Source organism: Callospermophilus lateralis, chromosome 14 (assembly GCF_048772815.1).
Source record: "Callospermophilus lateralis isolate mCalLat2 chromosome 14, mCalLat2.hap1, whole genome shotgun sequence".
Lineage (NCBI taxonomy): Eukaryota > Metazoa > Chordata > Mammalia > Rodentia > Sciuridae > Callospermophilus > Callospermophilus lateralis.
Genome location: NC_135318.1, coordinates 63,301,127 through 63,327,859, shown reverse-complemented (window position 1 = coordinate 63,327,859; position 26,733 = coordinate 63,301,127). Strand labels below are relative to the sequence as shown.

Below are 26,733 nucleotides of genomic sequence, written 5' to 3'. Positions count from 1 at the left end.
TCTCCCTAAAAGTGGTGATATTTAAAATTGGATTATTATTTATTATGTAAGGGATTTGAAACTAAAGTATCAAGAGTGTTTGGGGATTTGCAGGTGAGTTGGATATGAGTGGGAGACTTGGTGAAAATTGATGAGAACTGATGGTGCTTCATGGAAAATATAAATAATAATTAAGCTAATGACTTGGCTAAATATCTGCCCACTTCTTCACATGTCCTACTTTGAACTAAAGACTCTTCAGAACCCTTTGAACACTTTAAGCATAGTGGTGATGAGCTGTGATTAGCCAGAGGATACTAGTACATACCTGGATGTCTATATTATAAAATGTGTTAGCTAAGGATGCATTTGTATGAGCCTTCTGTTACTGTAAGAAATACCTGAGATAATCAATTTGTAAAGAAAAAAGGTTATTTTGGCTCACAGTTTTGAAGATTTCCATTCACAACCAGATGACCCCATTGCTTTGAGCTTATGAAGACTTAGTACATTATCATGGGAGCACATGGTAGCAAAGGACGCCCAAGATGGCCAGAAAGTGAAAAAGAGAAGAGGAAGGGCTGTGGTCCCAATATCCCTTTCAAGGGGCATGCCTCCAGTGACCCCTCTTGTTTTCACCAGGTCCCATTTTTTAAAAGCTCCTTCACATCCCAATAATACCACAGGCTGGTAACAAAGCCTTTAACTGGGCCTTTGGGGAACATGTCCCCAAACCATAGCAGCATTTTTGGGCAAATAACAGAAAACCCAAATGACAATGCCAGAAACAAAAGTTTTTCCTAGAAAACTTCCCCCAAACTTCCATTTAACTGGCTGCTTCCATCACATGTTCTGGTCTACCATGCCATCATGTAGCATTCACCCAAAGACTGTTGCTTCTTTAAAAACCACATGACTTGCTCAGAGTACACTAGACTATGAATAAAGGTAGCTTTAAAAACTTTGAGAACCAAACTTCTGGGAAATTTTTGATTTTTAAAATTTGTCTTTTCTAGATTTAAGTTTTAAAATTTAAAACTGAGAATTTAAAAAACATTTTGTTTTAAAAATGAAAAGTTACAAAGGCAGAAAATTTTTGAGCTGGAAGGGACCTTGGTGTATCCAGACTCCTTTTAAGCTATTAACATTTGTAAAGTAAATGAAATGTTTTTTAAAAATAAATTTTCATATTATTTCTAGGGGAGAGATATAGACCTTTCCCACAGTAGTAAATCTCAAACAGTGAAGAAGTTTGATGCTTCCATTTCATTTCCACCAGTAAATTTAGAAGTTATAAAGAAACAACTAAATAACAGGTGGGTAATACTGATTTTAAAATTTGTATTTGTCTAGACACTTAGTAAAGTGAAAAAGCACTATGTTCTTTTTAATTATCAAATATTAATACCAAATAGATTTACAGGACAAAAATACCATTTGTTAACTGCACTAACACACTTGATTTGACTTGTGTTTGTATTCTCAGTCTTTTTGACAGATATGTATTACATAGTTGAAATCAGTAATCCTAAAATTCTGGTTTTTTATTTAATAATTATAAGCATTATTCTACATTGTTAAATGATCCTTAAGTTTTAAAATATATCATATTTATCCAAATAATTGACATATCATTAACTATTAGTACATGTATAAGTTTTTAGATATTAAGTTATTTCTGGTTTCTAAGGAATTGACAAACTACCAGTTTCTCCAACTTTTATTAGTAAAGTTTTTTTGGAACACAGTCATGCTTGTTTATTTACATATTGTCTGTGGCTACTTTTGTCTACAACACAGAGTTAAATAGTTGCAACAGCAGTCATCTAGCCTTTAAAAAGACTAAAATATTTATTCTCTGGCCTTGTACACAAAAAGTTTGCCAACACCTATTCTAAATCAATGTTTCTGAGTTTTTTGGTAGTGTTTTTTTGGATTTTTTTAGGCAGGGAGGTTGGTACTAGGGTTGAAACCAAGGGCAATTAACCACTGAGCCACATCCTCAACCCTTTTTTGTATTTTATTTAGAGACAAGATCTCACAGAGTTGCTTAGGGCCTCACTAAGTTGTTGAGTCTGGCTTTGAACTTGCAATTTTCCTGCCTCATGCTGGGATTACAGGCATGCACCAGCAGTGCCCAGCTCAAGTGTTTTTTTAATAATGATGTTAAGTGAGATTACTGTCACATATTCAAGATATTTCTGGAATAACTATTATTATTTAATGGCATTCTGATAAAATTTCCTTTTTAGAAGAAAACAGCTAGAATGGCTCTTGCTTCTAGACTTGTATATAAACCAGACCTGAATGGTTGTTCATAATTGTCTTGCAAGAGTGACAGCACAGAAAAAAGACAATGAATCACTGGTTTAGATTACCATTTCATTTAATTGTGGTAAATGTTACTTTAACTTTATTGTCATATTCAATTTTCTTATTCATAAGGTTCTATATTTTTAAAAGAAAATACACCTTCATGGTTTAAAGAAAAATAAAAACCAACCAGTACAAAAGAATACACAATGAAAAGGAGAACTATTGCTGCCAGTTTCTTATGTTTCCTTCCAGAAGTGATCTGTATCTGTATAAGTACATGTATTGTATATTTTTTTCCTATTTTTATCTGTGCATTATACATAATGGAAGGATTCATTATTACATATTCATACAAGCACAAAATATAATAATGTAATTTGACTAATATCATTCTCCAGTATTTCCCCTTTTCCTCTCCTCTCTCCTCCTGGTCCCTTTCCTCTTTTCTACAGATCTCCCTTCCATTTTCATGAGATTCTCCCGACCACCCTTCTTTTCCTTTTTCCTCTCTAGCTTCCACATATGAAAGAAAACATATAACCCTTGACTTTCTGAATTATTTCTGGTTTATTTCACTTAACACAGTGTTCTCGAGTCTTCATCCATTTTCCTGCAAATAACATATTTACCTTCTTCTTTATGGCTGAATACAACTCCACTTTGTGTGTGTGTGTGTGTGTGTGTGTGTATGTATGTATGTATATATATATATATGTGTATATGTATGTATATATACCACATTTAATTTATTCATCCATCTATTGATGGGTATTTAGGCTGGTTCCATACTTTGACTGTTGTGAATTGTGCTGCTATAAACATGGGTATGCCTGTATCACTGTAGTATGATGACTTTAATTCTTTAGAATAAATAACTGAGCAGGGATATACCTGGGTCAGCTGGCGGTTCTATCCCTAATCTTTTGAGCAACCTTCACACTGATTTCCATAATGGTTGTACTAATTTACAATCCCATCAGCAGTGTATATAAAAGTGTTCTTTTTTCTCCACATATTCTCCAGCATTAATCAATCATTCATACTCTTGACAATTGCTATTGTGACTGGAATGAGATAAAAATCTCAATGTAGTTTTGATTTCCATTTTCTCAATTGCTGATGATATTGAACATTTTTTTTTCATATATTTGTGGGTCATTTGTATTTCTTCTTTTGAGAAGTGCCTGTTTAGTCCATTTGCCCATTTATTAATTGGATTTTTTTTTCTTTTTTGGTGTTAATTTTTTTGAGTTTTTCATATATTCTGGATATTAATTCTGTCAGAAGAGTATCTAGCAAATACTTTCTCCCATTTTGTAGGTCCTCTCATTCACATTGTTAATTATTTTTTGTGTGCATATATATTTATATATTGCCCCATTTTTTTAATATAATAGAGAAAGCCCACTATCTATGTTGTTTGGTATATCTAGAAATTTTTCACATTGTAACTACTTATAAATTCACTGCTATGACTGATAATATTCTACTTGATTAAAACCAAAATATTTTATTAACAGTGCCTGCTGTACATTATTATCTTGATTTATATCTTAACTCTCACTGTTCTTTACATAAAACAAAGACTGAAAGGAAAAGATAGTAAACCTTGGGGAGAGCACGTTTGGCTTAAGCAAGTACTAGAGTATCTTTTATGGACCAGGTTAGCAGGAATAGAATAATATTTTAATCCTGATTCAAATCCAAATACTATGAAATTGTATTTTTTATTTAATTCTCTCATTTTTAGTTCTCTCATTCTAAAGTATTCAGAGAGTCAAATATTAGAAAATACATTCCAAATATTTTTAAACAATTGTGTTTCTTTTTCCTCCATTGGCATTTATCTATGACAGATAACTGATAAACAATGAAAAGATCAGCAGTCATTGAATTGTATTTAACAGTTTCTTCATGTAACATCAGTTGTTGGGTATGATATTCCCAAGGGCTAAAAGAATGTGGGCTGTCTTGACTTTAAAAGGCAGCATATATGGAAATGCAACCAGGAAGGGATTTGCTTGAAGGAATAACAAATTCCAATGACAAAACAAAAGCATTTCAAATCCAAAACAGAAAATTTGTATCCAACCATTATGTCTTTAAATGACTTTAATGCCAGCTCACTCAGATATCTATATTCCTAGAAAGATCACAAACTTAATCTAAGAATAATTCTACATGGTCTCCTCGGATTCAAATTTAAAATGATTGATTCTTCTTGGATCTCACAGTTTATAAATTCTCACGAATCCCAGCATACTCATTAACTTCTAATCTAAAACTAGCCTATGGATTAGCCCTCACCTTTAAAAACCTAGCAGTGTCTGTACAACTATAATGCGCCAATTTTTAAAAATGGGGGAAAAGAAAGGATTAACAGTTAAGAGAAGATATGTCTAGAAGTAAAAAATTAAAATTTAAAAACTTACCAGTGTCATCTCTTTCCACTTTGAGAGCTCTGTAACTGTAATGATATCCTTTTCAAGTCTAATAAACTCAAATTTATATGATTATCAGTTCCCTTGGTTGTCTTTGAAAATGTTTGCAATAGAGTACTACTTCAATAGGAAAGATTGGAAAAATAAAGCATTTTTATTTTACTTATTTAGATTAGCATTACTACAGGACACTCATCGCTCACATCAGAGAGAATATGAAAAATACATGCAAGATGTCAAGAGCTCAAAGAGTACAATTGAGAACCTTGAGAATTCATCAAGTCAAGCTGCAAATTATAAATTCTATAAAAGCATGAAAATCTACGTGGAAAATATAATTGACTGTCTTAATGAAAAGGTAAATATAAATCTATCATTTTCTGGGAAAAACACCTTTATTATACAACTAAATAATATTCTGAATCTTATTTATTATGTGCTTTTAATTTTCTATAAGTATTTTTTCTACATTTTTTTTCTATTATCCCCATTTATTAGTCAATAATTTATTTTATCAGTAAAGGGTTATAGGTATTTCTCACACTCTTTGTCTAACTAGAAACTATTTCACCTAATTTATTTCTCAGATTGTTCCAGCTATGGCAATTAGGAACTTTAAAAAAATAAAAAAAGTATTTGTTTTTTTAGTTATATATGGCAGTGAAGTATATTTTGACATATGATACATACATGGAGTATAACTTCCTGTTCTTGTGGTTATATGTGATGTGGAGTTTCACTAGTTGTGTATTCATATGTGAACATAGGAAATTTATGTCCAGTACATTCTACTATCTTTCCTATTCCCATACCCCTTCCCTTCCCTTCATTCCCCTTTGTCTATTCCATTGAATTCTATCCCTGCCCCCATTGAGTGTTAGCATCCACATATCAGAGAGAATATTTGGCCTTTATTTTTTGGGGATTGGCTTTTTTCATTTAGCATGATAGTCTCCAGTTACCTCCATTTACTAGCAAATGCCGTAATTTCATTCTTCTCTTATGACTGAGTAATATTCCATTGTGGATGTATATCATATTTTCTTGATCCATTCATCTATTAAAGGGCACTTAGATTGGTTCCATAGCCTAGCTATTGTGAATTTAGCTGCTATAAACATTGATATGACTGTATCACTATAGTACGCTAATTTTAAGTCCTTTGGGTATATGCCAAGGAGTGGGATAACGGGGTCAAATGGTGGTTCCATTTCAGATTTTCTGAGTAATCTCCATACAGCTTTTTAGAGTGGTTGCAAGAATTTGCAGTCCTACCAGCAATGTATGAGTATACCTTTTTCCTCACATCCACACCAACATTTATTGTTAGGTGTATTCTTGATAATTATCCATTTTGACTGGAGTGAAATGAAAACTCAGTGTAGTTTTAATTTGCATTTCTTTAATTTCTAGAAATGTTGAATATGTTTTCATATATTTGTTGACTAATTGTTATTTCTTCTGTGAAGTGCCTATTAAGTTCTTTAGCCCATTTATTAATTGGGTTATTTGTTTATTTGGTGTTAAGTTTTTTGAGTTCTTTATATATCCTTTTCCTACAAATTTTTTCCTCTTATTTTTTATTGATATAATTATGCATAATAGTAGGATTTGTTGTTACACGTTTCTGTATATGCACAGTACAATATAATTTGTCAATTTTATTTCTCAGTACCTTCCCTTTCCCCCTTTCACAAGGTCCCTTTCCTCTCTTTTCCTGGGTTTCCCTTCTATTTTCATGAGACTCCTCCCACCTTTTCTTTTTCTTTTTTTCTCTCTAGCTTCAGTGAGAGAAAACATATGACCTTTAATTTTCTGGGTTTGTCTTATTTTGCTTAACAGCACTCTCAAATTCCATCCATTTTCCTGCAAATGACACAATTTCATTCTTCTTCATGAATAAAACTCCATGGCGCACGCGTGTGTGTGTGTGTGTGTGTGTGTGTGTATTTTCTTTATCTATCTATTCATTCTACAGGTTTTTAACATAGTCCCTTTGGACATTAAGGGGATTTGTACTTGTTTTGATGCTATAAGTAATGCTGTATAAAATCTTATATATTTTATAATAAAATTTTATGTTTAATAATTCCTAGAAAATGAGACAAGTCAAAGAAAATGAATTATTAAGAACAAGTATTTTTAAGGCTTATGAAACATATTGCCAAACTGTCCTCTAGAAAGATTGTGTCAGTTTTATTAGTTGACTAGATGAGAAAAAAATGAATTTTGTTCTTCTATATTATATTCTGATCTCAAACCCTTTATTTTATCAGCTATATGTAGTTTTTCTTGCAGATTATCTCTGCCTTGTTATTATGTTGGTTCTTAATGGGAATTTTTTTTCTTTTCTTTTTATTTCCTTTTAGTTTTCTTAGGTTGAACAATTCCTCTTGTGTGTTGAGGGTAGGGGGCGGGGTAGAGGTAACCTAGGATTGTACCTATGGGTCCTTTACCACTGATCCACATCCACCCTTTTCTTAGTTTTTATTTTGAGATAGGGTCTTACTAAGTCACTGAGGCTGACCTCAAACTTGCCATCCTCTTGCTCAGCCTCCCAAATCACTGAGATCACAGGCACATCCTACCGTGCCTGGATATATTCATAAGTTTTGAAATTTTTATATGATCAGATTTATAAATCTTTCAGCTTATACTTTTTGGCTTTGTTTTATGCACAATAAGTTCTTACATTGGGATCTTCAATTATCCTTAAAAAGGTAGGTTATTTAAAAATAAATCACGTTCTACTTTCCATATTACTTAAATCATTAAAATGTTGTCAATTAAATGCTTTGTCCTCTGTTGTTTTAAGTTGATTGTCTTTCTATACCATATGGTAGTTGCATTCTAATGTATCAATTAAAATGTAATTTTTTTCTTCATTCATCCTTGAAAAATTACACATTTAAAATCTTACCAGTCCACCCATTGATAGATCTATCCACAGCAGCAGCTGTGGAACATCACTGGAATAAAAAAGCAACTATTGCCCAAGAAATAGAAGTTCCAAATTCAACTAGCCTGTGTTTCTGCATCACAACTTTCATACTCATCCCTGGTTAGTTCTCTTTCTCATTCTCCAGTTCTTCAGATTTCACCAGCTTCAAGTGCCCCTACTATCTTCTCCTCAGCCTGAGGAAAAACAGCTGCACCCCTCATTTCCTCCTACTTTTCTATCTCTTATGTTTTTATCATAAACATCCATGTTCCTCACTCTATCTCATTTGGTTTCATTATCTTTTTATACTTGTTCTAGTAGAAAAAGATGATTTTCTGGGTTTTGATATTAAAAGTATTTGCAGCTAGGTCTTTTGCTCACAATGTTTTATAATTAAGATGCAATAGTATTAGAAATGTCTCTTCATATGAAAATTGAACACATTCATGTTTATATATTTTCTAAACATTACTTATTTATACTTTTAAAATTGATTATCAGTGACCTGTAGATGTTACTTGTATATGTATTTCAGATGATCAACATCCAAGAAATAGAATCATCCATGCACGCACTTCTTTTAAAACAAGCCATGACCTTAATGAAGCGCAGGCAAGATGAATTAAAACATGAATCAGCGTACTTACAACAGTTATCACGTTAGTGTTTTTTATGTTTAATATGGTTTATTATTCATGAAGATACATATTATCATTGGAGAATAAAAATGGTTTTATTCTTACTTAAAATAAAATTAAGCTTTTTGTGTATTTTCTCACTAATCTTTCCTCTGTTCCCTTTCAAAAACAAAACATTTACAGGTAGAGTTTCAAAATAAATTAAATCTAGCGTTAAAAAACAAATATTATAACTTCTAATCCCTTAGTATTTTTAAGCAAAATATTTATATGGCCATTTAATGAAATGTTTTAAGATGAGTTCATATAAATCTACAGACTGTTAAAGATCTAACTTTGTAGTTTTAAGGACTCTTCAACCAACTTGTTATGGTGAATTTTAGTATAGGTTCATCTGTAAGATTTCACTATATGAAATTTGTATATTTCATGTTAGTTCTTACACTGGTTTTGTATTTTCAGAGATGTCTTCCTCTCATTGAAGTGCTATCAGGGGATAGTGAAAGGGATTAAATCGAATTTCTCAGTCATAAATAATGATCTATACTAAAATAGATAACAATATGAATAAGGTATTGGCAGTGCAAATATTTCTAGTATTTGGCTATAGAGAAAATCAGTAAAAATTATTGAAAAAGAATATGAGGAAAAGAAACATGGAAATAAAATTATCTTGTTATTATCAAGTACTAAACTACCAACCAAGGTACCTTTTTTAGGCTAGGAAACTTGAGACCTAGTAACATTGTGAGAGGGAATTAGCGTGAATATTTCATTGAACAATGAAATATGCAATGTAAGCATATTTTGTGTGTTTATAGTACATGTATGTATATGCATTCATGATATTACCTTTGTTTTTCAAGGTATTTCGTTTTTCTTTTGAAAATTTGCAGTACAAAATGAATTTTATTCATTAACAGGCAAAGCTGAGACATCAACAAATGGAAGTTTGGCTATAGATGAAAAATCTCAGTGCATTTTAGAAGATATTGAATCTCGAAGGTACCTATAGAAAGTGAAGACTTAAAGCATCAGTGAGCAAGTACTTTTCACTATTTAAATAGAATTAACTGTATGATATAATTAAACCTAATCTGACATGTTAATTTGTGAAAATAATATAAGACCAAAATTTAGTAAGCAGTTCTCAGCTGCTTTAAAGATATATTTGAATCTGTTGAAAGGAAGGGGGGAAAAATTGACATATATTAAGCTGGGAATTATTCTTAACTAGAAGCTGGTTCTAATTTTATTGTTACCCCTTCTTCGGTAACTGGTTAACCCACAGGGATGTTTTTGCCAGGAAATTCTTTTAAGAAAAAAGAGGAAGAACCACCATCACAAACTTATGAAGCTGAAAGTTTCAAAAATAGTAACATAAAATTGTATCCTAATATTATGGTGTGTTTCTGGCCATTATGTATAAATTATAAAATAAATTATTTTGGCAAGAACTATTTGCTTTCCATTTATTTGTGATTCATTTCAATTACAAATTATAGGATACAAAGAAGACAAGCAAGAGCACTTTCTGGTAACTGTAACCATCAGGAAGGGACATCTAGTGATGATGAACTGTCTTCTGCAGAGATGACCAACTTCCAAAAAAGCCAAGGTCAATTACCATGTTTCCAAAGATGAAATGCTTTTCTATGATTGCCTTTAAATACATAAGTTATATAAAACATTTGGGAAAATTCAAGAAAAAGGAAAAATGATTTTGTCCTTTAAGACTTTTCCACCCTCTGGAAAAATAGAAAATAATGGCTAAGGAACATTGTGAATATTCTTGCATCTATATAGTTTTTTTCCCTTCTTTTGTTACAAATGAATATTTTAGTTTCATTTATTTACCTCCTACTTCCAATGCTAATTATTTTTACTTTAAAGCAATTGAATTTAGTGAAACCATTATTGACATCATGAGAAGGTTCAGTGTGTATGGTTAAAAGAATCTGGGCTTTAGAGCCAGTTGACTTAAGTTCAAAGAAAGGCTTTATTCTGTGTGATCATGGGCAAATTCATTGACCTCCTAAATATATGAGATTGTTTGTTTTCTATGAATGAGTATTATATCCATCTTGGTGATGAGATAATGTGTCTGTAGTATTTTAGCAAAAAGCAGGGGCTCATTAAATGGTAGCTGCTCTTAGTATTGATATTATCACTTTTGTTACTAACATGATTTTTTAATGAAAATTATATATTAATATCAAAGGAAAGTGTTTAACTCAATTGATTACATAGTCATATATGACTATGTTTATAAGGAAAGCAAAACTTAAAATGCATAACTTAAAGAGGTTTTTTTTTTTTTTTTACAGGTGACATTTTACAGGATCAAAAGAAAGTTTTTGAAGATGTACATGATGATTTTTGTAACATCCAGAATATTTTATTGAAATTTCAGCAATGGCGAGAAAAGTTTCCTGATTCCTATTATGATGCTTTTATTGGCTTATGCATACCAAAACTTTTAAATCCCCTAATACGAGTCCAGTTGCTTGATTGGAATCCTCTTAAGGTATGTACGCTTAACATGTGATTATCCTGGTCACATTAATTACTTAAATTCTTTTGCTATCGGGTTAGCTATAAAATACCTTACCCTAAGAGTTGGAGCTGAAATTCAGAGCTTTGGAACAATAGTCTGGAAATGTGTACTTTACACTACATTCTTCTTTACTTGGCTGTGACTCAATTTTTCAGTCTTAGCACTACTAAATTTTTATATATTATTTGAAATCCTTCCAAAAAGTATAAGGTGGTATAGGTTTGGGGAAATCCAACATAAAAGTCTTGTTCCAAGGGCTCTGAAGCTGGAGATAACATATTGGAAAGAGGTGGTAGGAGGCCTGCATGGAGGAGGGAGAGGATTTCAACAATAAGAGATTAAAGATATACAGGGAGAACTATTATTTCAGGAGCTGGAGTTTACACTGAAATTGACAGATATGAATTTATTTTGGTAAGTAATTGAAGGAGTAACAGATTGAAAGTAATGTTTTAAGGAGCCCTGCTAGTTATCTAACTTGAATGAAAGTAAAATAAGAAATGGAAAGCCATTCTTATAGCCCAAATTCAATGTGACAGATTCCATGATAGTGGCAAAGGGAAGAGAAGGAAAGAATTGATTATAAGAGGAGTTATAAATTAAGAAGTAGTGAAATGTAGAGAATAACCCTAACCCTCTACATTAAATATAACCCCCAAGGTGTTGGATCCTGGAGTATTTGAAGAATAGTCACTTTATGCATAGTAGTAGGGACTTTTCAGAAAGAATGAAGAGGATTTTATAGGAAGTTTTTTTTTTTTCTTCATAGATGATGAAACAATAGGGGACATCCTTGGGAACATGCCTACTCAGCAAACAGAAATGAGAAAATGAATCTAGAAGAGAGGGAAGTTGATGATAAAGATTTAACAAAATAAATGATTTCTTCTCTTTGCCTCTCTCTACCTGCCACCACCAGGCTGGGGACTGAAACTAAGGCCACACACACTACTCTTTTTCTTAGTCATGATGCCTGTAGACTCCAGGTTAGGTTCAGGACCACATAATCTTCATGGTTCCGGAACCAAGTTTATTTCTAAGAAAGTGCTAGGTAGCCAGGCACTGTGGCACATACTTGTAATCCCAGTGGTTCAGGAGGCTGAAGCAGGAGGATTGTGAGTTCAAAGCCAGCTTCAAAGTTCAGCAATAGTGAGGCACACTAAGCAGTTCAATGAAACCCTATCACTAAATAAAATACAAAAAGGGGTTAGGGCTGTGGCTCAATGATTGAATGCCCTTGAGTGCAATCCCTGGTACCCAAAACAAAAACAAAAACAAAAAAAAAGAAAGTGCTAGGTAGCCAGTTGGGTAGCAGCCTAATTTGTTAACCATGCAAACTGAATTGGGTACTTATGTGGCTAGCAGAGATCATTTCATTAATACATTCAACAAATAATAACTGGTCATATGTTATTTTCTAATAAGCTAAAAACACTTACAAATCGCATATTTATGTTTATGAAATTAAAAAAAGACCAGAAGCAAATTTTGAGATAGCTGAATTTTTATAAGCAAATTTCATGGTTATTTCAAATGTATTTTGCTCCTACAAGAGCACTTGCCATATGGTAAGCTCTGAAGGTCCTGACACTCAATGTGCATTTGCTGATTTTTTGCTGAATGAATGAATGCATGCAATGCAGCTTTTTGTTACATTGCATAGACATTATGTCTTACCCATGACATCTGCCAAGTGGTGGTCTAATGCTACATACACGGTGTTAAAATGTGAGAATATTTTCTTCTTGATCCTTAGAAAAAATTCTGATGATTACTGGAAAAGTTAACTGTTTTAAAATACTCTATTGTGTAAGTATTTATTTATAACTTTTATAATTCCATTTTTAAGTTGGATTCCATAGGGTTAAAACAAATGCCATGGTTCACGTGTATAGAAGAATTTATGGATAACAGTGTGGAAGATGCAAAGAGAGACACTAGTTCTGATAAAAAAATTTTGTCTTCAGTCATCAACAAGACAGTTATTCCTCGACTTACAGGTACTCCCTTTTAATCTTGCTAACATAAATTTGCTTTTTGACAGTATAAAATCATTCTCTACAATTATATTTTTTTCAGAAGTTTTGTAACAAAAGGAAAAGTTATATGCAGTAAATATCAACAGGGGCTGGGATTGTGGCTCAGTGGCAGAGCGCTTGCCTATTAGCACGTGCGAGGCCCTGGGTTGATCCTCAGCACCACATAAAAATAACAAATAAAATAAAGGCATTGTGTGCAACTACAACTAAAAGTTAAATATTTTTTTAAAAAAAAAGATCAACCAATGTCAAGTTTAAACTGTTTTAAAAATGCTTGTAGGGGGTCTGGGGTTGTGGTAGAGTGCTCGCCTAGCACACATGAGGAACTAAGTTTGATCCTCAGCACCACATAAAAATAAATAAATAAAGATACTGTGTCCATCTACAACTAAACAATATTTAAAAAAAAAAAAAAAAAAATGCTTGTGTGGGCAGATGGTTGGCTACCAAACTTCTACAACTCTGATCATTCAGCATTGTGACATTACTGCTACTTTTGTGACACCTAATTCATTTGTTAGGAGAATGCTTTCATACATCCTTCACATCTCTTTCTTTCTCTTAACTTCTCCTTTTATGATTTTTCTCTTTATTTCCTTTCCCTTTCATTAAAAGAAAATTACTGTATTTTCTGTATGTCTGCCACTTGCAACTATGAGCACTTAGGATTAATGCCTATGATTCAGACTTCAGTCTGAAGACACTTGTTTTACCTAAAATTGTACTTGACAAGGATCTGTTTCACCATATCACAGAATCAATTTTGATAGAAAAGATTACAAAATTCTGTTTTTAAAAAATTGACGTGAACATACTTTATGTACAGATACGAAAAATTGTGCTCTGTATGTGTAATAAGGATAGAAATGCATTCCACTGTTGTCGTGTATTTAAAAAAATAATAAAAACAATTTAAACAAAAACAAAATTTAAGCCATTGCCTTTATATAGTTTCTCAGCCGACTCCATTAAATTTTTTTCTTTTTTTTTAATTAGTTACACATGACAGTACAGTAATCTTGACATATCATACATTTGAATGAAATGGGGTATAATTACTGCTTTTTCTGAGTGTACAGGTTGCTGAATCACATTGGTCATACAGTCATGTTTATACATACAGCAGATTTTTTTTCATCCAAGTATTCTCCTGAAAAAATCAAATTCTTATGATTAAACAATTCCATAAATAAGTCACTTTATAAAAAATGAAAACCACCTGGGTTCCTGTAGTGATTGCATTCTGTATATATTTCAAAGGTGGTACTAACAAATTTTTCTAATGTTTGGTTATGGAGCAGAGATAATGATAGGAATTAGGGGTAATTCCATGATTATTGGAAGAAGAGCATTGTTATTTCTTGAAGTGGAGATGACTGACAGATACATCTAGGTAGGAAGGTATATTAAACATATTGAGTTTGGGTTGCCTGACATCTAAATAAGAGTGTCAATTACATTGTTGAATGTATGAGTTATAAAGGGGCAATCTAGTCAGAAATTTGAAATTTATGTACATATTGATTACAGTTAAGCCATAAAATAACTAAATATTAAGGGAATTAATATAAATAGGAAAGAAAAGAGAAGTGACCTGAGTCCTAAGGTTTTCTGGCATTTAGAAGTCAGGTACAGAGCAGACAACAAAGGCCAAAGAAGTAGGTAGGAAACCAGGTAAGTGGTGTCCCAGAAGCCAAGTAAAGGAAGGGTTTCTAGGAAGAAAAAAAAAAAATGATGAATTGTTTTAATTGTTGACAGTCAAGTAAGGATTAGAATTAGCCACTGGAGTTTACTATGTGAATATCCCTTGTGATTTGATAAAAGCAGTTTAGGTAGAATGATAGGAGGTAAGATGTAAGCAAAAGGAATTCAAGAACAAAATGGAAGAGAAAAATTGGAGATAGAAACTTAGACAGTAGTTTGAGGAATTTTGTCTTAAAAGGAAGGGGAGAAATGAAGTAGTACTTGGGCATGCGTGGGGAATAATAGAATTAAGAGGGGACTTTTTTCTTTTTTTCTTTTTTTCCCTGGTAGTGGGGATTAAATCCAGAAGTGCTCTACCACTGAGCCACATTCCCAGCCCTTTGTAGTTTTTGAGACAGGATCTCACTAAGTTGCCCAAGCTGGCCTCAAATTTTATGATCTTCCTGCCTTAGCCTCCCAGTCGCTGGAATTATAGGCATGCGACAGACACCATACCTATCTCAAGACCGGTATTATTTTTAACACAACAGAAATGACTGCTTCTAATGAGAAAAACCCAGTAGAAGTGATAACAATACCAAAGTGTAAAGGCAGAATTTCAGGAACAGTATCTTTGAGAAAACCCAAGTAGTTGGGATCTCATGTATAAGTAAAGGATTGGCCATAACTGGGAGTGTGGGTGCTTCATCCATAAGAATCAGAGACATACAGGCAGAAGTGTAGGTAGATGTATGAATGCCATAGTAGAAGATCATGGAGCTTCTCTTCTGATTGCCTTTTTTTTTTTTTTTTACTCAAATCAAGAAGTAAAGTAAGTAGCTGAGAAAAGAGTAACAGAAGGTATGAAATAATCATCTAGGCAAAGGGGAAAGTAATGGGTCAGAAAGTGTGATTGCTGACCAACATTAAGGACTCACTGGAGTTTTATGGTGATCAACTTAATGTGATTTCTTTTTCCCCAGGCATATCTTAGCTGAATTATAGCAAACACAGACTCAGACAAGTGGATTTAATTAGGGTTGTGGTTTAACCAGATGATTTCAGCAAAGCACAAGGAGGACAAAGAATTGAGGGTGTATGCAAATATAATGGCAATGACTGGCCATAGATTTTAACTTAAATAAGGAGGAAAATAGTCTGTGCTAAAGGCCTTGGTTATTTGTACATGAGATATAAAATAATCTAGTAAATAAATTGCATACCACTAAAAATCTTTGTTTCAGACTTTGTAGAATGCATTTGGGATCCATTGTCAACCTCACAGACAACAAGTTTAATAAACCACTGCAGAGTGATTCTTGAAGAACATTCCACTTATGAAAATGAAGTTAATAAAAGCCAACAGGTAATAATTTCTTAGGATTGGATTGTAACCCAGTGGTTGAGCCCTTATGTAGCATGTGCAGGGTCCTAAATTCATTCCCCAGCACTATAAAAAAAAAAAAAAAAGTAAATAAATGAAATGAAATATTTATATAGGTTCAGATACTATTTTATGGAGATATTACCTAGAAAATGATTTTTTTCCTTAAAAAAAAATTAAAATGTTTAAGAAATGAGTTTGTTTTTAATGTTATAAATATTGATATCTTGGCCACTTGAGTAATATGGTACGGATAATTAAATTAAAAAAAAACATAAAAATTCAGTTTAATATGCCTCTTTGGAAAAAATATGGTTGTGTATGGTGGCATATGCTTGTAATTCCAGCAACTTGGAACCTGAGGCAAGAGGATCACAAGTTCAAACCAGCCTCAACAACTTAGTGAGACTCTGTCTCAAAATAAAAAGGGCTAGGGATGAGGCTCAGTGGTTGAGCATCTCTGGGTTCAGTCCAGAGTACCAAAAAGGGGGAGGAAATTTGCTTGAATTCTACATTTATGAATAATTCAGTTTGTTATCAGTATATGACAGCTTCATTTGTGCTGCATATAGTATCATTGACTTTAAAATAACTTTTATTCTAGTGTTTAGTATGCCATTATTATTATTCAGATATGGATTCTTTAAGAATAAGAACAATATCTCTTTATAGAAATATTTTTCACAATTGAAAAAATATTTGAAATTCCCATCATGTTTTCATCTTAGTAATCATATCAAGGATTGGTACTGTTGTTGGATATTTTCACCCAGCCTTTTTTTTCCCCCAAAGTTATAGTCCTAATGGACATATATGTATTCTTCTTCTACTTAACATTATCTCATTACATAGTTATAATTGTAAGTTACTATAGTCTTCAAAAACTTTAGCTAATATTTTCATTTAGTGGATGAATATAGCATGATGTCATTAAAATTCCCTGATGGAATACTTCGGTCATTTCTGATCTTTGATATACAAACAAAATGAATTTTCACAAAGTAAATTTACTATGTCAAGGACATAAGCAAACCAACAAAGGACCTGTAGCTAGAGTGCATGAAGTGCTTCTGTAAATCAATACGAAAAAGGTAGAACCTAATACAAAACAAAACAAAACAAAAAAACAGAAACATAGACAAGCAGCTTAACTAGGTACTTTTCAGAAAAGCTTTCCAAATGGCAAATAAATATATGAAAATATGCCCAGCATTACCCAACAGGGAAATGAAAATTAAAGCACAATGGGATATGACTAGAATTATAAACATTTAGAAAAAAAGCAATAAGTTTTATAAGGATATAGGGAAACAGGATGTCTCATACACAGCCATGGAAATATAAAATAGTACCACTATTTTATAGAACAATTTGGCATTTTATATAAAGTTGGATATCCAGTCATAAGCATATTCCAGCAGTTCCATTTCTATGTATATGCCTATTAGAAATGTATGCTTATGTATACTAAAATATCTGCAGGAACTTTTATAGTATCATTGTTCATAAAAGATCCTTAACAGGAAACCATCTAAATGTCCTACTCTAGGATTTATACAACAAAATATAATATAGCAATGAAAATGATCATCTGCAGCCACAGGCAATAGCCTGAATGAATAGGTATCCCAGTTGGTAATTATTTTAATAGCCAATTCTATGAATGTGTACAAATTTTCACTACTAAAATTATGGTTGTTATGCATCAGAATGCACCCACTCACCTTTTTTATTCATAAGCTAATATTTTTTAAAATTATGTTTAGATTTTTCTCTTTTACATCTACATTTGAAAAGGATAGAATGAAAAGATTTTTAAAAATTACACTTTTTCTGTTGACCTACCCATTATAATGCCTTTTTTGAAAGGAAGTTTCTTTCTCATAGACACACCTAAGAAAACTTCTATAGACACTTTGCAATATTCAAGAACCTCATGCTGTTTTCTTTAGTACAGCTTCCACATTGCATGTTCATTTTAGCATATTTTGCTATTGGGAGTTTGATATATTTAATGGTGGCAAATATTAACTTTATTTGGGGACTTTATAGAACTACCCTTGTTAAATAGCATAGGAAAATGTTCTTGTGATTGTCAGAGTTTCCTAGGATTTATCTCAATCCTTTTATAAGTCTATGGAAATTGTTTAATTATTTTAAAGTTTACACTTTTCTTGTAAAAATGTCACATCTGAAGTGTCAAAAAATTACTTTGAATATCTTAATATTTGCTGCATTTTTTTTTTCCTATGTGTGTAACTTGTCTTTTTTCAGAACAGGAATATGTGCATGCTAGTGTTACTATTACATCTTTGTATGTTGAACTGGTTGAGCACTAATGACCTGAGAATACACTGAATAGAATTTTTTTTTAAATATGTTTTTTGGGGGGCTGGAGTTGTGGCTCAGTAGTAGGGCATTTACCTAGCATGTGTGAGGCACTGGGTTCGATTCTCAGCACCGTATACAATTAAGTAAAATAAATGTCCATCAACAGCTAAACAATATTTTTTAAAAAATGTTTTTTTATAAATGTATTTCCAATTATGACTATTGCTGATACTTTCCAATTTTTAAATAATAGGATTTACTTAAATCCATTGCTTCAAGAATGAAGAAGGCAATAGAAGATGATGTTTTTATTCCTCTATACCCAAAGAGGTAAAAGCTGTTAACTTTTGTATTGTTTGAAATAGCTCATCATATAATACAGATTTAAGGACATAATGCAAGAGAAACTATACTGTTCTTAAAACATACATGTACATAGTAAGATGCGAATTGAGATTTCGACAAGTATTTCTTAGTCACCTGCTGTATACCATGTATGATGCTTAGCACTTGGACTTTAGATTTTTTTGTTTGTTTAAATGTACGTTAGGAACATGAGCAGTTGCATAAAATGGTAAAAAGCACAGGTTCTAGAGGTTGGATCTACCATTACTAGATATTTGATCTTGGTCCTTTCTATGCATTATTGTCCTCATTTGTAAAATGAGTATAAAATTAGTAGCTATTTCACAGAACTTTAAGAAGACAAGAAGAGTGCTCAGATTAAAACAAAGCTTTGTATAAAAGTTAGAATAGTGTAAGCCTAGAACATCACTGAATGTCCAGAAACTGCAGCTGTGAATTATGTATTTACTTTATGAAAAAAAGTAGTATTAGGACTGGGGATGTGGCTCAAGCGGTAGCTCACTCGCCTGGCACGTGCGCGCACTGGGTTCCATCCTCAGCACCACATACAAATAAAGATGTTGGGTCCCCCGAAAACTAAAAAAATAAATATTTAAAAATTCTCTCTCTCTCTCTTAAAAAAAAAAAGAACAAAAGTAATATTAGAAGCATGGCCATAGTATTAGGTACATGCTAAACTATAGCTAACCAGTAAGTAGTCACAGGATAGAAAACTTTGTGGAGTGGGAAGAAAGAAAGCTCTTGGCTTTTTGACTTTTTTGAGTCAAGAAGTGATGTCTGCATATAAAAATTCTTCCTTGGTAAGGTTTATTTTGTAAAGTTTTACTTAAGTCCTTCTACATGTGATTTATTTGCTAATTTCTTTTAAGAGAGAGAGAGAGAGAGATTTTTTTTTTTAATATTTATTTTTTAGTTTTCGGCGGACACAACATCTTTGTTTGTATGTGGCGCTGAGGATTGAACCCGGGCCACACGCATGCCAGGCGAGCGCGCTACCGCTTGAGCCACATCCCCAGCCCTATTTGTTAATTTTTAATTTACACTTAAAATGAAAAAATTTACTTCCATCCTGCCCTCCATAGACTCAGATTTTGCCCTTCTTCCTTTATCCACATACCTGCATGCAATAATCAATTATTTTTATTTTTATTTTCTTCATACAAATAAAAGTAAATACATACATATATATATATATATATATATATATATATATATATATATATATATATATAAGCCATTACCTTACCTTCCCCTTTTTTCTACAGCAAAGTATATTATAAAGTGTTGTATCCAGTTTGAATTTTATTTCATGTAGTACACTTTTTTTAAATATTTATTTTTTAGTTGTAGTTGGACACAATACCTTTATTTTATCTGTTTATTTTTAATGTGGTGCTGAGGATTGAAACCAGGGCCTTGCACGTGCTAGACGAGCACTTTATTGCCGAGCCACAACCCCAGCCCTCATGTAGTATATCTTTGAGATCGTTTCATGTTATCATGAGAATTTTCCTATATTTTTTGAAGCTGCATATAGCAGGGCATCATGTAGATATACTGAAACTGATAGACATCAGAGTGCTGAACTTACTAACAGTGGATATTGCAAATAAACTGTATATTTGAAAACGTATGTACAAGAGACATTCTCAAAAATGAGATTGGTGGGTCAGAGTGTAGATGTGTTTGTAATTTTTGATAGATATCAGGTCACCTCCATGTAGAGAACTTCCATTTGTATTCAGTTAAGGCTTAGTATGCTTGTTTAAAATAAATGTTCTTTAAAACTCTGATTCTGAAAGAGTAATTTGCATTTTCTCCTTTCTCTTTCTGTTGTTTCAAATTAGTGCTGAAGAAAATGAAACATCACCGCATTCCAAGTTCCAAGAAAGGCAATTCTGGTCAGCTCTGAAGGTAAAATAAAAATGCAGATTTATTTTTAATAGAGTTGACTATAAACAAAGTGGTAGACTTTCTTATGGCCCACATCATAAAAATTTTAGGCTTTGCAGGTTGTATAGTATCCACTAAAATACTGGATTCTGCCACTGTAGTCCAAAAGAATCATAGATAATATGTAAACAAATAAATGTGGCTATGTTTCAGTAATACTTTACTTATAGACATTGAAATTTGAATGTCACATAATTTTTACTTGTTATAAAATATTGTTTTTAAAAAACATTTTTTAATGTCATTTAAAAAATGTGAAAATTTTTCTAGCCCACAGGCCCTATAGAAACAAGTAGAGGTTGAATTTAACCCCCAAATCATAATTGGCTAACCCTTGTTCTAAAAAGTAAACATAAAGTCATTGTCAAGTCAGTAGTAATAGGAATGGTAAGAAGATAGGTTCAGAAGACATTTAAGATGTACCACTAAAAAGACTCAATTAATTTACATCTGAGAACATAAGGTCATAGCCAAGTTTCTGACTTTGGCAACCTTGTGACTTACTTAATATTCTCTGGGAATATTATAGGAGGTAAAGGAAGAAGAAAAGGCTAGGGAGGGAAGGGAAGGTCAGTTTTGGACATAATTAATTGAACACAGCTCTGGGACTAATCCAAAAGTCTAGGAGGCAATTAGATGTATGAATCCAAATGTCAGGGGACAGATCTGAGTTGAGGTTTTGGGAGTCAGCTTGCATTTAGAGCCCTGGTCTTGAATGACAAGTTCTAAGGAGATAGGGTAAAGCATGAAGAAGAGGCTATGGAAAGAACGTTGAAAATATTGACAGAAGAAGGGAAATGGAAAGTAGTGTTTTCATAGAAACCTTAGAACCCTTAAGAGAGTGGCCTTAAGGAAGCTAAATGAAAGACAAGCCAGGTGTAACAACACATGCCTATAAATCCCAGTGGCTCAGGAAGCTGACACAGAAGGATTGCAAGTTCAAAGCCAGCCTCAGCAACTTAGCAAGGCCCTGAGCTACATCCTGTCTCAAAATTTAAAAACAGAAAATAAAAAGACTGGGGATGTAGATCAGTGGTTAAGCACCTCTGGGCTCAATCCTAGATTTAAAGTAAAGACCAGCGTATTAAGTGCTATCAAAAAGAATTAGGAGAGTTAAAGTGTTTATTAGATTTAACAAAAAGACATAGATCATATCAATAGATCATATCAGAAACAGTATTTCAATAGTGAATTAATGTTTGTCATGTGGTTGAGTCAGGGAAAGGACTTTCAAGGTGAGGGGACAACATCATTTTGATAATATAAAGCATGACATTATAGAAAAATTGCATGTCATTCAGCACTCAGAGTAGTAAATAACTTCTGGAAAGAAAGCGGGAATGCAATAAAATTCACAGGAAGATCTGGACTTAAAGAGAAAGACAGCTAGTATTTATTTTATAGTTTGGGGGATTATTATTCTTTCTTTATATATCAGAGCAATGAAGTTCTCAGCATTGACTGACTACTTAAGGTCACACCTTGGCAACAGTGGCCCTGGCTTTAACAATGGTCCTTTATGAATCCTGGAATCCTGCAGCCTTGTACTCAGTGCCGCAAACTCTGACAGGATGGATTGAGGAGGAAAATTGTTGGTCTGGAAAGGACCTAGTGAATTCATTTGAAACATATTTGTGGTGGTTATACTAGAAAAGGAAAATAGAGTGAGCAAATAGAGATTGTAAAGAAATAGGTATTTTTCAGAGATGTTTTCAGTTCTAAAGTTGACAGCTCCAACTAATTGTAATTGAGAGTTATAGTTAATTGACAGGCTAATTGTAATGAGAATTGAAGAGTATGACCAACTCTTTATGTTGGTTAGAGACTTAGAAAACACATGCATAAGCCAGGCACAATTGTTCATACCTGTAATCCCAGCAACTTGGGAGGCTAAGGCAGGAGGATCACAAGTTCAGGCCAGCCCCAGCAACTTAGAGAGGCTGTAAGCAACTTAGTGAGATCCTTTCTCAAAATAAAATATAAAAAGTGTTGGAGATGTGACTCAGTGGCTGATTGACCCTGACTTCAATCTTTAGTTAAAAAAAAAAAAGAAAGAAAGAAAAGAAAAGAAAACACATGTGTATTCACTTTATGTTTTATTTTAGCTCTTCCGAAATATTCTTCTTTGGAATGGAGTCCTTTCAGACAACACCTTGCAAGAGCTAGGACTAGGGAAGCTGCTAAATCGCTACCTTATTATAGCTCTTCTTAATGCCATACCTGGACCAGATGTTGTGAAAAAATGCAACCAGGTAAGTTGTGTAGGAGCAATTATGATTTTATCATTTTTAAAAATATAGCTATTAAAATTTTAGCAAATTAATTAAAATTGTGATGCTCACAAAAGAATAGACAAGTCAATAAATCAACAGTAGACACCCAGAAGCAGACCCTCTCTATTTAAGAATTAGTATACTGATTTGAAATATCACCAATAAGGGAAAATTACTTAATAAATGATGCTAAGTCAACTGGCTCTTCACAAAAAGAATGTTAGATTCTTGCCTCTCACCATATACCAATATAAATTTTAGGCAAGGACTGGGGGTATAGTCATTGGTAGAGTGCTTTCCTAGTACATTCAGGGCCTTGTTCAACCCCCAGTACCACAATCAGTCAATAAATAAACCTCAGGTGAAATAAAAAATGAAATTGTAAAATTATAGCAGTAGAGGTAAATAACTATAAAGAGTGAGAGTGAGAGTGTCCTTTCTAAACTTAAATACAAATGAAGAAATGATAACAAAAAGCAATAGATTTGATAAAAATCTAAACCTTAAGTGGATCAAAAAAATTCATTGAGATTAATTGATAATTGTTTGATTAATTGTTAATTGTTGATAATTGTTAATCTGCTTTTCTAGCCACATATTATGGAAAGAATGTTGTATAAACATATTTTGTCTTCTGTACTTCACAATCTTTATGTTCAAAGGGGACTCTCTAAATAAATTTTATTGATACCTGTGATACAAAATTAATTTGATAATTAATTGATTAATTGATAACTGAAGACTATGTTCACTGGGCTCACTATACTATTCTTTCTCCTGTTATTTATTTTTGAAGGATGTTGAGAAAGTAGGAAAGAAGTTATAACACATAACAAGGATTAAAATCTATGTTAAATTAAAAAAATCCCTTTGCAAATCAATAAATAATTCAAATGTTCTTTTTAAAAATGACCAAAAATACGCAAATCAAGTTACCAAAAAAGGATATGTAAAAATAATGTACAAATACATGAGAAAGATTATAGTATAATAATCAGAAAAATGAAAATTATTATATAGTAAAGACAATTTTTTTAGAAGTTGTTTACAGCCAGGTGCTAAGGTATACAACTGTAATCCCAGGTGCTCTGGAGGCTGAGGCAGAAAGACCACAAGTTCAAGGCCAGCCTTGGCAATTCAGGGAGAACCTGTCTCAACATAAAATTTTATTTTAAATAGGGTTGGAGTTGTAGCTTAATGGTGGAGCATGTGCCTCACATGCATGAAACAATTGCCAGTACTACAAAAAGAAAAATGTGTGGAGATCCATGTTTTTGCTGTTATTCTGTCTGTAATTCCCAGTGTTGGCATAAGCAAGAGCACTGTGACAAGAGTGCATAGCACAGTGGGTTCCCACACTGTGGGAGAAGGGACACAGGCCTACTGGAGAATATCTTGGCATAATGGGTACAAAACTTTTAAAGTTCATACCTTTGACTTCTAAGAATTTATCTTAAGTCAAAAATCAGAGATGTACATACAGATATTTTAAATGTAAAGAATATTGTTGTAGCGTTTCTTATAATAGAAGATAGTTGGAAACTACCTAAATGTCCCCCATAACATCTTGGTCTGTCCAAAAAGATAAGCCTGTAGTTGAAGAATTTTTAAGTATATGAGAAAATATATACTTTATAATTTCTAAAAAAAAAATACGTATGAAATGATGTACCACTTCCTAGCCAACCATGATTTTTCTGACTGTAGTTTTCATATTGGGTATAGATTTGGACATTACATATCAAAAATTTAAATTATCATCTGTACTGTGTTTCAGATTTAGAGAGTCCTCTTTGAACATAAAGATTGTAAAGTAGAGAAGAAAAATATGTTTAAAATACATTCTTTCATAATATGTGGCTAGAAAAGCAGATCAACAAAATGTGGGTTTAAGTTCTAGTCTCATTTATATATGAACTTCTTTGTTACATGAGAATTTTATTGATACTTGTGATACAAAATATGGGGCAAGCAAGTACAAATGGTATTAAATTCCAAACCAGTTTTGAAACTTTTGAAAAAAGTAGTCTGCGTAAAATTTTATAGGACCTTTGGCCTTTTTCAGTTAAATAAGTGTCTGCCTTTTTTTCTCAGTAATTGAAGAAGGTCATTAAGGAATACAATAAATCTTTTTCCTCATCCATAGTTTTTTAGGATTTTTTGGTTGTTACTATTACTGCTGCTGGAGTTCAAACCCAGGGCTTCACACACATGAAGCATGTGCTCCATACCTGGGCTACACCCTCAGCGCATACACATCTGCTTTTTTTTAACTAAGTATTTAATTCTGACCAGCCATATTTATTTTAGAAGGTATTTTTGGGAATTTTTATTGAACATATATTATAATATTTGGTTCATTTTAATTTTTCTCTTATCTCCTCCCTTCCCCCGCTCCTTTCACCAAGCACTGAGGATTAAGCCCAGTGCCTCACTTATGCTAAGCAAGCACTGTGCCACGGAGCCACACATAAATCCTTTTATTTATTTTTTAAATATTTTGCTGACTTTACTAAAGCTTTCCCAAACCATGCATTACCTTCAGGAGGATGATTATAAAATGCCATTTTGTTGTTGTTGTTGTTGTTGTTTATTCCAAAAGAACAATTGAATGCACTGCATTGATTCATTTTGCTTCCATGGACATTTAAAGCAATGTATGAGATTAGTAGACTATCAAAGCATAATTAATTTTTCTTTCACCCTGTATATCTTAGAATCACTCATTTGATTCCTTAACTCTAATTTGTTTATGTAGATCATGTACTAGGTGAAATATAGTTAGGTTAACTGAAAGTATCTTATGTCTAGGCATTGTGGTTGTTAGTTGTAAGTTATGTTTTGTGTGGATTTTTTATCCCAGGAATACACAAGTATGGAAAGAATTATAAGCACTTCTAGAGAACATTCATAAAAGTAGTCTGTTTTAAGCTCTTAGCAATAAAGAATGATTTTTTAAATGGCATATGACCTTTCACAAAATAAGGGAAATTTTCCAAAATTTTTATTGAATCAAACTATAATATGGGAAGAATAATACTCAACTTGCATAATCACTGTGAGATTATGTTAGCAAGAGTCCTTAGATAATTATCATTATCATAAACCAGCCATGTGTTTTAATTAACAGATAGTAGTATGTCTACCAGAAAAATGGTTTGAAAATTGTGCTACGAGGACATCTATTCCCCAGCTAGAAAACTTCATTCAGTTGTTATTGCAGTCTGCACATAAATTGTCTGGGGATGAATTCAGGTAAGGCATGTTTCATCTTAACTTTCATAAGTATAGCTTGAGGATCTTGCATGAGCTCAGCAATTCTTAGAAATTTTGTATAATTTTTACAAATATTTGTACATTTATTATACTTCTCAAAAATCTGTTGAGACTTGGTAGAATTAGTACATATTTTTATGGTTACCTTTGAAATGGCTCACTGTAATCACACCCTATGCATATTCCTATTTTTAAATATAAAATCTTTACCAAAATAACATTTCCAAAAAATACATATGGAAATTTAGAATCAAAACTCTAAATCAGAAACCTCTTATTAAACATTTAAAATGAGAGCTGGGATGTAGCTCAGTGATCGAATGCTTGCTTACCATATAAGAGACCATAGATTTGATCCCCAGCACTGAAAAACAATTTCCATGTATTTTTAATTTTCTTGACTATTTTTAAAAATTCAGCACTCCTTCAATACAAGTGTGCATCCTGGTTTTTACCCAACAGTAGATAGATCTCTGGTGTGAATGTCTCATTCACAGCATCAAATGTTTACAGGATACAGTAGTGTTCTGGTAAATTGACAATTGAAAAAATTTAC

General features: G+C 32.5%; 1 protein-coding gene across 5 annotated transcripts in view; it reads left to right on the top strand.

Moving 5' to 3' along the window:
- The window catches only part of Gcfc2 (GC-rich sequence DNA-binding factor 2), a 39,998-nt gene that overhangs the window by 10,660 nt on the left and 2,605 nt on the right, over nucleotides 1-26,733 (top strand). The window contains exons 5-16 of one of the 5 annotated variants that reach the window (XM_076833945.2): nucleotides 1,180-1,295; nucleotides 4,908-5,094; nucleotides 8,213-8,336; nucleotides 9,239-9,320; nucleotides 9,821-9,933; nucleotides 10,643-10,842; nucleotides 12,722-12,872; nucleotides 15,839-15,960; nucleotides 18,563-18,639; nucleotides 20,523-20,589; nucleotides 22,734-22,880; nucleotides 26,032-26,156. In XM_076833945.2, coding sequence (XP_076690060.2) covers nucleotides 1,180-1,295; nucleotides 4,908-5,094; nucleotides 8,213-8,336; nucleotides 9,239-9,320; nucleotides 9,821-9,933; nucleotides 10,643-10,842; nucleotides 12,722-12,872; nucleotides 15,839-15,960; nucleotides 18,563-18,639; nucleotides 20,523-20,589; nucleotides 22,734-22,880; nucleotides 26,032-26,156 — 1,511 coding nt within the window. Of the gene's footprint in view, nucleotides 1-1,179; nucleotides 1,296-4,907; nucleotides 5,095-8,212; nucleotides 8,337-9,238; nucleotides 9,361-9,820; nucleotides 9,934-10,642; nucleotides 10,843-11,641; nucleotides 12,873-15,838; nucleotides 15,961-18,562; nucleotides 18,640-20,522; nucleotides 20,590-22,733; nucleotides 22,881-26,011; nucleotides 26,157-26,733 lie in introns of those variants that run through there. The other 4 variants (XM_076833946.2, XM_076833947.2, XM_076833949.2 and 1 more) reach the window with 4 other exon arrangements.